This window comes from Peromyscus leucopus, chromosome 4, assembly GCF_004664715.2.
Source record: "Peromyscus leucopus breed LL Stock chromosome 4, UCI_PerLeu_2.1, whole genome shotgun sequence".
In the NCBI taxonomy this organism is placed as follows: domain Eukaryota; kingdom Metazoa; phylum Chordata; class Mammalia; order Rodentia; family Cricetidae; genus Peromyscus; species Peromyscus leucopus.
In genome coordinates, this window is record NC_051066.1 from 125,630,905 (window position 1) to 125,642,912 (window position 12,008).

The 12,008-nt window shown below is 39.6% G+C and overlaps 1 protein-coding gene across 1 annotated transcript; it reads left to right on the forward strand.

The window, feature by feature from the left end:
- The first annotated feature begins 1,629 nt into the window (after positions 1 to 1,629).
- On the forward strand, positions 1,630 to 6,553 carry LOC114709553 (cystatin-related protein 1-like). Its single transcript, XM_028893444.1, has 4 exons — positions 1,630 to 1,854; positions 4,650 to 4,760; positions 5,509 to 5,628; positions 6,470 to 6,553. The coding sequence occupies exons 1-4, from the start codon at positions 1,630 to 1,632 to the stop codon at positions 6,551 to 6,553; spliced, it is 540 nt and encodes a 179-aa protein (XP_028749277.1).
- Positions 6,554 to 12,008: the final 5,455 nt, after the last annotated feature.

Below are 12,008 nucleotides of genomic sequence, written 5' to 3' on the forward strand. Positions count from 1 at the left end.
CGCTGTAAACAACTAGAAGAAAGGGCAAACAAATTAGAAGAAAACAATAAAGCCCTGCAAGAAAACAATAAAGTCCTGGAAGAAAACAATAAAGTCCTGCAAGAAAACAATAAAGTACTGAAGAAAACAATAAAGTACTGAAAGAAAATCATGAAAAAGCAATGAAACAAACAAAGGAAACAGTCCAAGAACTGAAAAGGGAAATTGAAAAAATAAAGAAGACACAAACAGAGGGAATGCTGGAAATAGAAACCTGAGTAAAAGATTGGGAACTTCAGATGCAAGTATAACCAACAGAATGCAAGAGATGGAAGAGAGGATTTCTGGCATTGAAGATACAGTAGAAGAAATAGTTTCATCAGTCGAAGAAAACACTTAAAGCCAACAAAGCCATGAACCAAAATGTCCAAGAAATTTGGGACACCATGAAAAGACCAAACCTACGAATTATAGGATAGAAGAAGGTGAAGAATACCAACTCAAAGGCACAGAAAATATATTCAACAAAATTATAGAAGAAAACTTTCCCAGCTTTTTCTAACTTTCACAATAAAAATTATCTAAGAAAAAGTTAAGAGAGGTAACTTTTCAATTTTTCTCATGGTTTCAGGGCACAGAGCTTCTTGACCCAGGGGCTTTATGTATGAAACAGGTCTGAAGGACATGGGCTAATCACATTTTGAAGTATTATGGTTATAATACATTAAAATTTTCATTTTAAATAAATTATTAATTAATGGGAAATTACTTGGCATACCTGGATCTTAAGGAAAAGCATTCAACTGTATCCAAGTTTAACTCTAATATATTGTTGTTGTTGATATTAAATATTAATATTATATTATTATTAGCATTAATAAAAAAGGCAGTATAAAAATGTTCGGTATTTTGGAATGCTCAATGTATGCTGTTAAGCATTAATTATATAATGTCTCAGGTAATATTTCTGCAGTCCTTTCCAAGGTAGTTTAACTCCCAGGTTCAGTCACCTGAGATATATCTGTAGTCGGCTGTGGGATTTGGCTCAAGAATAACTACTGGAAGTATATTGACTGAATACTGCCCATGCATCCTGCAAAAACAAATAGTATATCCTTTTCCAAAGTAAAGGTTAACTCTGTAGTTTTGGCAAAGAAGTGTCTCAGGAAGGAAAAGGATAATATTTACTCCAAATACTGATGTAAGAGAATGGGAGGGATTCCAGATCTTGAAATAGGAGCTCAAAGACACCACTGAATTCTGAAGACATGGATAATCTAAGAGTTACTATAGAAATTTCTGAAGAAATAAAGAATGAAGATTCAAGTTTCTGATGTCCAGACACATATGTTACCATTACAGGAACCAGGGTGAACCTAAACTGGAAAGCTGAGAGGAAGGACTGGTTTGTTGGGATGGCCTGAGTTAACAGGCTAGGAGAAGTAGAAGGAATCCCAAAGGGGAGGATGTGAGAGAAGGAGGGAGAGGATTTGGCAAAGGCAGAGATAAGGAGGTAGGAAAAGAAGGGTGTATTTGGAGGGTGTGGCTAACCATGGAAGTCAAGATATAATATAGTGTGGCTCTACTTGCATCCCATGAATCTTGAGTTCTCTGCTTTGCTGAAGCTCCAGCTACATAATTGAGTAAACGATGGGCAAAACCCTATGGAGCTCACTGATTCTACAGGCCACCTTGATCCTGCTCCTGAACTCCAGTCATGCAAGGACAAATGACCTTGATGACATAACCCCAAAATCTTTGTTAGATAACTCAATAACAATTAGTAAGAAGGATGCACTGGATATCGCCAGTATTGTTTACAATCTGCATAGCAAGGAAGCAAACATCAGCAACATAATGAGCAACAACCTTAAGGTGAGTACTTGTCCTAACATAAGAGAAAGTATGGACTTGTCCATATGAAATATTGCCTTTTTCCCTACCCTCAGCAGCCTGTTCAGTCTTGCTGCAACCACACCGATTGTACATTGTACAATGTTGTTTCATTAACACCCATAGACAAAGGTAGGGCTCATCAGATTATATCTTGAAGAATGCATACTTCTAAGTCAAACTGTGTCCATGAGATTTTAGTATTTATACCTAAGTCTTCCTAATTCTTCAAGGATCTCCTCAAGGATTGGCCCCATTGGTACAGCTACTCTCCCTGGAATTCTATTTCAAGATATAGTTCAGGGTAAGAGTTAGGTATCTCCTGGTCTCTTTGGTTAGCTCCCTGGCATAAACACCCAGTGTATATCAATGAATTGACGATCATACAGAAAGACAAACAATGACAGTGGCTATTGTGGAAGGATCTTTTTGGTAATCTTTAACATCTTTTAAACATTTTTTTTTGGTTTTTCAAGACAGGGTTTCTCTGTGTAGTTTTGCACCTTTACGGGAATTGCTTTGGAGACCAGGCTGGCCTCGAACTCACAGACATCTGCTTGCCTTTGCCTCCTGAGTGCTGGGATTAAAGGCATGCACCACCACCACCTGGCTTTTTAAAACATTTTTTACATTTATGGTATTTCTCCCCCCAACACTCCTCTCTCTCTCTCTCTCTCTCTCTCTCTCTCTCTCTCTCTCTCTCTCTCTCTCTCTCTCTCTCTGTGTGTGTGTGTGTGTGTGTGTGTGTGTGTGTGTGTGCCTGGGTACCAGTTAGCCAGGTGAATAGGTAGAGGTCAGTAGAAACCTTAGAATCTTTAGATATTTCCTGCTATCATGTGAATTATAGGAACAAATTCAGAGATTCAGGCTTGCCAATCTTCAGTAAAGATGGCAAGCATTTTTCTCCACTAAGCCCACATGATGGACTCTCTAAATTTTTTTATTATTGTGTGAGGGTAGATTTCCAGGGACACTGATTTAGTATGTCACAGAAAACCTGTGGATAGTGCATCCATCTTTGAAGTGTTACATGTGATTATGTTTGCTGTATCATTCTTGCTGTTGCTTAGTGCATGGATATTTGGATATGTATGGTTATGTGTACTAATTTTCTGAATCTATATATGATAGTGTTCATTTGAGAAATATCAAGAATCAGTGTATAAGTTCTGATATATTTATATTTACATACTGTTTGCTGATGCACACTGATGAAAACATCAAAAATAGACTGTTGTTCCTGTCCCTGCTGCTTAATTTTATGTGTGGACCTTGAGATCCTTTCCTAATATAGGTATTAAGGAAGGGTCTATCCCAGTGTGGCCAACAACATTTCATCATGATTCTCTCCCACCATGATCCTAATATACAATGATTGTTCCCCATGGGGCAATAAAGCCATCATGCTTTAGCCTTCTTAGTTAGTAAATGCAAATTGTCATATCCTATACTGAAAGAGCATAAAGATACATTTCAAAGAGTATATGTGTGTCCTTTTAGTTTGCCATATAGGGTGGTCATCAGTGTGGATTGAATGGAGACATCTGAAAGACTAATGAAAAATATTAAGCAATTTCCTTTATTGGTTTTAACATCTAGGACTACAAACCATTCTGGGGATCCTTCTGCCCCTATACAGAGTATCTGGTTAATTTTATAGTAGCAGGAAATAAGAAACTAGATTCTCAACTCCGAGATAAATACAGTGTGCCCAAATTCTAAGGAAGTAGTTACATACTGTGGGGAGATGACCACAATGTAGTCAATCTCTGTCAGAAGGCTGGAGTTAGGTTCTTGACAGATCATTTTCAAGGAGGTGTGTTGGCAATGCTGTAATACCAATGTATGTCAAAACAAGAATGAACTTGGAATTAATACTAAAAGGAGGTATGTACTCAGTACACATGAACACAGTCACAACAGAAGTGTCTGCTGGTATGTGGATCTCCTTTGTGCCATCCCATGAAAATGCAGATGAGTGACTGCCAGCTCATTTCTCCTGCTACAGAGCACATCTGGCTTTTACTTGACAACATGTCCAACCTGTCTTGGTTGCCACAGTTTGTTCTAGACTGGATATTTGTCAACTATGGCAAAACAGGGAGAACAAAGGTGATTATTGGTCAGTGTGTATGTGAGTCTCAATTAGTAAGAAAAAGGAGCAACACAGGAATGATGAGATCACACCTGGTTCCTTGAGAGGAGGTCTAGTATCTCAGACTCTGTTTTCCCCAGTGTCTTGATAACTTGGGTCTAAGATTCCTTGTGCAATTGAAATGGAAAATTCTATCTGTTAGTTTCATAAGCAGATTAGTGACATTTGTTGAGGTATGAGGTATAGGTATGGGTATAGGTATAGGTATAGGTATAGGCATAGATAAAGGTATAGGTATACTCCTAGAAGGATGGGGCTTTTAAAGGCTATAATCCTTTTGCATAAAATATCCCCTTATACAAAGCATTCCAAATTCTTCTGTTAACTGAAGTGTGGAGACTCAGTGATAAGAAAAACATAGATTCCCAGTGTTAAATGTTGGGACTATAATTGATCTGAAGGTGAGTAACCAGCCTACAGTCAGCCTTCCCAGACTAAACAAAGATTGCTGCTTTTTGTGCCACAGTCACCAGGGAATACTGTAGGGAATGGTTTTTCACCCCTACTGTGGGTGCACTTTTGTAAGCTCATAAATAAGGTCATGGCCCCATAGCAAACAGCCTCAATGCATGCATGTAAACCTGGGCACTATACTAAACATAAATATTATTTTTTCCTATAGGTTGTATATAATATGGTTTACGGTGAAGTAGAACTAAGACCAACAACATGTACCCGGGCTGAATCTGTCTTAGATGAATGTCTTTTTAAAACCAACCTCGATCGGATGCACGTATGTATTTGATAATCACCAAGGGTCACTCAAGCATTCAGAGGGTAAATGGACTTCTGTTTGTATAGGATATGTTGAAAGAATCTTTGAGTGCCAGTCAGGAAATGTGTAGTAAAGTGATTCATAAATGGAAACTGTTTCACATGGAGATATATAAAATCAAACTAATGCACTTGGGTGACTTTGTTTATTAGAAGAGGGATATGTGCACAAATGACTGACTTAACTTTCTAAGTGTGTTTACTATTGAAGTCTTCATACTGAAAGGACAACACCATTGCAGGGGCACTTTCTGAGTTGAAAGCATTAGTTTAATCAGAGCAAGAAAAGCTGTCAGGATCTCCCTCACAGAATAGAGCCCAGTAAATGGCCAATGCTCTTCAGTGTTGCCCCCATCCCCTTCCTTCTTCATGCCTCCCTCTTCTTTTCCCAGTGTCCATACATAACCTATACTGCTAGTTGAGCCTTCAATTTCTGATTGTGAATGAACTGTTTCCCTCATCTTCTCTGGCTTCTTCTTCCTCATCAGCACAACATACGTTGACTAAGTTGCACAGAAATAAGGCACAAGTGAGGTGTGCAGCCATCTCTATGGAAGATGGGTCTTGTATGCTGTGTGTATAATGGTACTAGCAGCTAAGGAATTCTGGCATGAACCCTGAACAAATAAATATCATCCATAACATAAAGCTACTACACACATGGAAACTAGTCCCAGTACAGGAATTAATCCTGTTCTTCTTTAAAGGACAGTGAAAATGAAATTGAATACTTGAAATTGAAATGGAACCAAAATGAAAAAACATGCAGCAAGTTCCAGTCTGAACTATCCAACTGCCCCTTCAGTGAACATCTGGATAAGCAGAAGGTATGCCCATGGTTCACAAAAGAACCTTCAATGTAATCAGAACATTGTGAAAGCAAGTACCTTTTTATGATATCTGAAAATGTTTTTGTTCATGGTCCATGAGCAGGAGGTGAATATATATTCTTGTGGGGGTAGAGTGTGGAGACAGTCAATAGATAATCACAATGGGTCATATATTTTCCCTCATAAATAGCACTGTGTCAATATAAGAAGGAAGGGTACACACCATGATTAGCTTTATCAGTTTATCTAGTAGTTTAGGTCTTGAGAGCATTTAGGGGTTGTGGCCCATTTGACAGGTGGATAAACATTGGAGATGATTGCTTGTGAGAAGGGATTCTGTTTCCTATTTGGTAAATCCATATTACAGACCACGCTGCAAATATTTGAGGCGGGTCATGGATGGAATCCCTATTGCTGACTCCATTCTCTCACTTCCAGCTGTTCCCTCAGACCATGGGCTCCTGGAATGACACACACTTGGGGTAGTATTTCTCATTATGTTAACCCTTCCCACGCTCTCTTATTTTTATTGTTACCACCTGCTTTATTTCTTCCATGGGATACACTTAGTGGGTTGACCATGTGATGGAGGTTGATAGGCCTTAATGCTCAGCCCTCCTGTGCCATACAGGAGGTTGCAGAACTTCATGAGATCTGGAGGGGTCACATGATATCTGGTTGACTGTACAAATAGATATTGATTGATGATTGAAATGTTAAGCTGAATGTCCTAAACACAGTAGTTCCTGAAAGGACCACTGGCTCACTTGCATGATTCTCAGCATGTTCTCTTTCAATTGTGACTTTACTGATGTTTTATCTTTCTTCCTGTTTTCAGGGACATCGGTGCTGGTTCAGGATCTTCAATGAACCCTTAGGTATGAATGTGATTTCCATATTCTTCATGTGCCGAAATATCTGAGATTGTGAGAAAGGCTGGGCTGTGTTACACATCATTTACACATGTTTCTTGAAGAACTCCAAAACTCAGATGGATCCAACAGCCCCTAGGGATCTCACTACATTGTGTAGATGTCTGGGATTCCATTTCTGCAATCAATTTGTGCATGCCTGAGGAACTTTCCACTTTTTACTTTCTTTTCTATTCGTTCATCTTCACCATTGCAAGCTCCACAAGGCCTGCCTGTGCTTTGCTCAATAAAAATAGAATCATTGTTCCACATCTAGTATCTTCCTATGAGTGAGTACATACCATGTTTGTCTTTCTGAGTCTAGGTTACCTCACTCAGGATGATTTTTTCTAGATCCATCTAAATCCAACAATTCCAAGGAAGACCTAATCTAATTTATAGAACTTCTATGAAAGGAAGCTCACCTTTCTTTTTTTTTATCTTTTTTTTTATTTTACAATACTATTCAGTTCTACATAATAGCCACAGATTCCTTTGTTCTCTCCCTTCCTGCCCCCCTCCCCTTCCCCACAGCCCACTCCCCCATTCCCACCTCCTCCAGATAAAGGTCTACCCCAAGGACTGGGATCAACCTGATAGACTCAGTCCAGGCAGGTCCAGTCCCCTCCTCCCAGACTGAACCAAGCATCCCTGCATAAGTCCCAGGTTTCAAACAGCTAACTCATGCAACAAGCTCAGGACCTGGTACCACTGCCTAGATGCCTCCCAAACAGATCAAGCCAATCGACTGTCTCACCTATTCAGAGGGCCTGACCCAGTTGGGGGCCCCTCAGCCTTTGGTTCATAGTTCATGTGTTTCCATTCATTTGGTTATTTGTCCCTGTGCTTTATCCAACCTTGCTTTCAACAATTCTCGCTCATATAAACCCTCCTCTTTCTCATTAATTAGACTCCCAGCGCTCCACCCCGGTCCGAGCCGTGAATCTCTGCATCCAGATCCCTCAGTCGTTGGATGGGGTTCTGGCACAACTCTTATGGTGTTTGGCCATCCCATCACCAGAGTAGGTCAGTCCCGGCTGTCTCTCAACCATTGCCAGCAGTCTTTTGTGGGGGTATCTTTGTGGATTTCTGTGGGCCTCTTTAGCTCTTTGTTTCTTCCTTTTCTCATGTGGTCTTCATTTACCATGGTCTCCTATTCCCTGTTCTCCCTCTCTTTTCTTGATCCAGCTAGGATCTCCTTCTCTCTTTCCCTTGACCCTCACCCTTCATTGCTCCCACTCATGTCCAGGCTGTTCATGTAGATCTCATTCATTTCTCCATGTCTTTCTTTGGGTCCTGTTTTCCAGGTAGCCTCACTGGTGATGTGAGTAACAGTCCAGTCATCCTTGTTCCACATTTAGCATCCTCCTATGAGTGAGTACATACCATATTTGTCTTTCTGAGTCTGGGTTACCTCACTCAGGATGATTTTTTCTAGATCCATCCATTTGCCTGCAAAGCTCATGCTGTCATTGTTTTTCTCTGCTGAGTAGTATTCCATTGTGTATATGAGGAACAAGGATGACTAGACTGCTACTCACATCATCAGGGAGGCTACCTGGAAAACAGGACACCAAAAAAGACACGGGAATCACCCAATAAGAGAGAAATGGCTGAGATCTACATGAACAACCTGGACATGAGTGGGAGTAATGAAGGGCAAGTGTTCAGGGAAAGAGAGCCTGTGGGAGGGGGAGATCCCAACTGGATCAAGAACAGAGAGGGAGAACAAGGGATAGTAGACCATGGTAAATGAACACCACATGAGAAAAGGAAGAAACAAAGTGCTAGTGAGGCCCACAGAAATCCACAAAGATACCCCCACAATAGACTGCTGGCAATGGTCGAGAGATAGCCCGAAATGACCTACTCTGGTGATGGGATGGCCAAACACCCTAATAGTTGTGCCAGAACCCCATCCAACGACTGAGGGATCTGGATGCAGAGATCCATGGCTCGGACCCAGGTGGAGCTCTGGGAGTTTAATTCATGAGAAAGAGGAGGGTTTATATGAGCGAGAATTGTTGAAAGCAAGGTTGGATAAAACACAGGGACAAATAGCCAAATGAATGGAAACACATGAACTATAAAGGCTGAGGGGCCCCCAACTGAATTAGGCCCTCTGAATAGGTGAGACAGTTGATTGGCTTGATCTGTTTGGGAGGCATCTAGGCAGTGAGACCAGGTCCTGTGCTCATTGCATGAGTTGGCTGTTTGAAACTTGGGGCTTATGCAGGGATGCTTGGCTCAGCGTGGGAAGAAGGGACCTGCCTGGACTGAGTCTACCAGGTTGATCTCAGTCCTCGGGGGAGGCTTTGTCCTGGAGGAAGTGGGAATGGAGGGTGGGCTGGGGGCAAGGGGAGGGGGCCAGGAGGAGGGAGAACAAGCGTTTCTGTGGCTGATATGTAGAACTGAATGGTATTGTGAAATATAAATAAATAAGTAAATAAATAAATAAATAAATAAATAAATAAATAAATAAGTAAATAAATGAGTAAATAAATAAATAAATAAATAAAAATCGAATCATTGGATTTTGACTTGATGTTTTCTCATAGTGTGTGGTGAAATGAGATCAAACAGACATGGCCTGAGGCAACTCACCCACATTTGTGTGTCAGGCATGCAGCATTGCCTGTGGAAGTCAACAGGTTTCAAAACACAAAAAGGAACAAGTGCATAATCCATGTGCACTTCCTTCTGCAGAATGAACAAAAGAAAGAACTTTGTTCATCACCCTGGAACCTTTATGATCACTTTGAAAAGGATTCAGAAAGTGAAGCATCTTGTCAGTATCACAGATAATGCAAGTATCAATTGTGTGTGGAGAGCTAACATGGTGGAGATCATGCTTTGTTTCTCAAAATGCCATAGGCTTCAGTTAATATCCTCATATGTTTGTGAAGTGGTTTAGATAACTGTGTGCAGAGTAAAGTGTGTGTTTATGTGTGTGTGCGTGTTTGTGTTTGAGTGTGTGTGTGTGTGTGTGTGTGTGCATATGCAGGCATACTTGTGTATAATTGATAAGGAAAATACTAAACAGCATTTAAGACTGGGTGATAGGACATAGTACCCTGAGCATTCATCCAATACACCCTGGGGCACTGGGGGAGATATTTTTTTCCTTCTTATCTACTGTCCAGATTGACAGTGGGTTCTGACTTTCTACATAAAGACTGAAATATGGTAGACTATCTTCCATCTCAAAATGGGACATATTTGCCAGTTACAAGATCTCAGTGCCAGAAGTTGCCACATCAAAGATTTCTTATTTTGTTCTAGTATAATAAAATTTGGGAGTCAGAAATTGAGATAAACACCTGAAAAATCCAAGGAAATCAGAGCTGACCCTCTCCCCATGTTTTTCCTGAATCCCCCACAGTAGAAAATCCATGGAATTCCTACTCCTTTCTTCCTGTACTCTATTGCCCCCTCCAAAATCCTCTAAGAACTTTATGGGTAATCCTGTCATTCAATCATTGACTCTGTCCTTTGATTCAAATTGCTTTATTGGCATGGTGGATTGGCTGTATGGACAATTCTCCTGAAACTGTGCCACTTCCATTGTAGGAAACATTTTAGTGTCCCAGATGGAAGACTTGACCTAACATCCTCATTTTCAAAGTCCTCCCTCACTATCTTTCCTTCATAGCAGGGCAGATGGAAGAAGCACTCACACTTCACTTGCAGAGATCATTTATTTAATCTGTTATAGCTCCCAGTTACTTTAGGAAGTTTTCCTTGGGACAGTATAGAACACCCTGATTCAAAGTGAAAGCAGGAGGTTCTACTCTGAGAGTTACTGGACAGGAATTCAAAAGATTCAGAGTCTGAACAACAAGGGTTATCATGAATGGACAACATTCTCTTCCATGATCCACTGCTTTGGAAGTCTGTAAGCCATCCTTTTATACTTTAAGTAATTCATCAAGTAAAGTCCTTGAGAGGAGGGAAAAGAGGCCCCAGTTGAGGCCATTAGATCCTCAGACTTGAGTCTGTAATTATAAATTAGGTTGTGAATATTGACATACAGGTACCATTTCACAGCCAATTTCAAGTGACAATAAAACTGAGATGCTAGCATTCCCATCTGGCCAGTCCAATGACCATAGACTTTGCCTCACTCCAGTTAGTTTGTGCTTTAAAGAAAAGGATGAAGCAGAAGAATCTCCCTTCTCTTGACAGGGAATTATAAGGAGATTTCACACATGAAAATGAATGTCATGGACCATCTTTGTGTACAGATATATGTATGCACAAAAACATAATATACTATATATTATTACACACTTAATACTTATCAAACATGTTAGACACATATGTAAATGCTGATAATATATTTATATATTAATAGTTCATCTCTCATTAGATCACTTAGGCAGGATATTTAATGTGTTCCAAGGATCCTCCTGTCTGCTGACCTGTGTATTGTACTGTTTTGTTTATTTTATATGGGTATTGAGGATGTGAACTAAGGTTCTCACACTTGTATGTCAAGTAGTGAACATACCAAGTGATTTCTGCAATACCCAAATCACTTTTGACACTGGAAATGTGAAGATTCTCTTCACCAGGGAGCAGTTGTCCATTCATGGGAAAACACTATTTTAGTGTCCTCTAGCTCTTTTCTACCCTGTCATTTTCTCCTGCAAAATGAGGTCATATCCTACAGATTGAGGCTCAGTCTATAAGGCTAAATCTTCAATCACATGGTAATCACTATGACCATAAATTAGGGTACCCTGACCACCTTCTAGGTTTTTGCTTATATGCTTAATCATCTCACAGATTCAGCACATCATTTTTGTTTAGTCAATTTCCATAGGCATATTCCTGGGACACAATAAAAATATCATGAGAACTGGACTAGGTCATAGCAATAATTATACAACCACACAAAGCCAATGTTTTAGACTTTAGTTTACCATTCCACACAAGAATTGTGTTTGAATAATGCTGTTATATGTAGTATAAAATTAAAGCCAATGCAAAGGTTACATGTCTTTATAAAATATTTTACAACTCACATTTTTATAATTTTGATATTTTGAATACTTTGCAGATGAAAAATTTGCCAGCAAAAGAAGAATTATGGAGGTTGCTCAAATTTGAAGTATCTATGTTATTTTTACTAAACAAGCAAAAATTCAGTTTACCCCTACTGGCTAATTTTTGCTTTCACAGAGTATGTCCTGTTGTATGAGAAGTGATTTCATTATATTTCACACTTGGAAGACGTTTCAAAACTGAAACCCATTCTCTTAAAACTCCCAATGAGTATTCTGAAATATTTAAATACCTTGGTGGTCCCTTTAGAAATTCTTATGACATCTGTATGGTCCTGTCTGCTTTGGGACTTTTAGGGCAATATTATCTATCTCATCTGTTATTGTCAACTGCATATCTGACATACTCATTAGTGAAAGATAGAATCTGAAGTAGATTTGTACAATGACTGGAAATGTT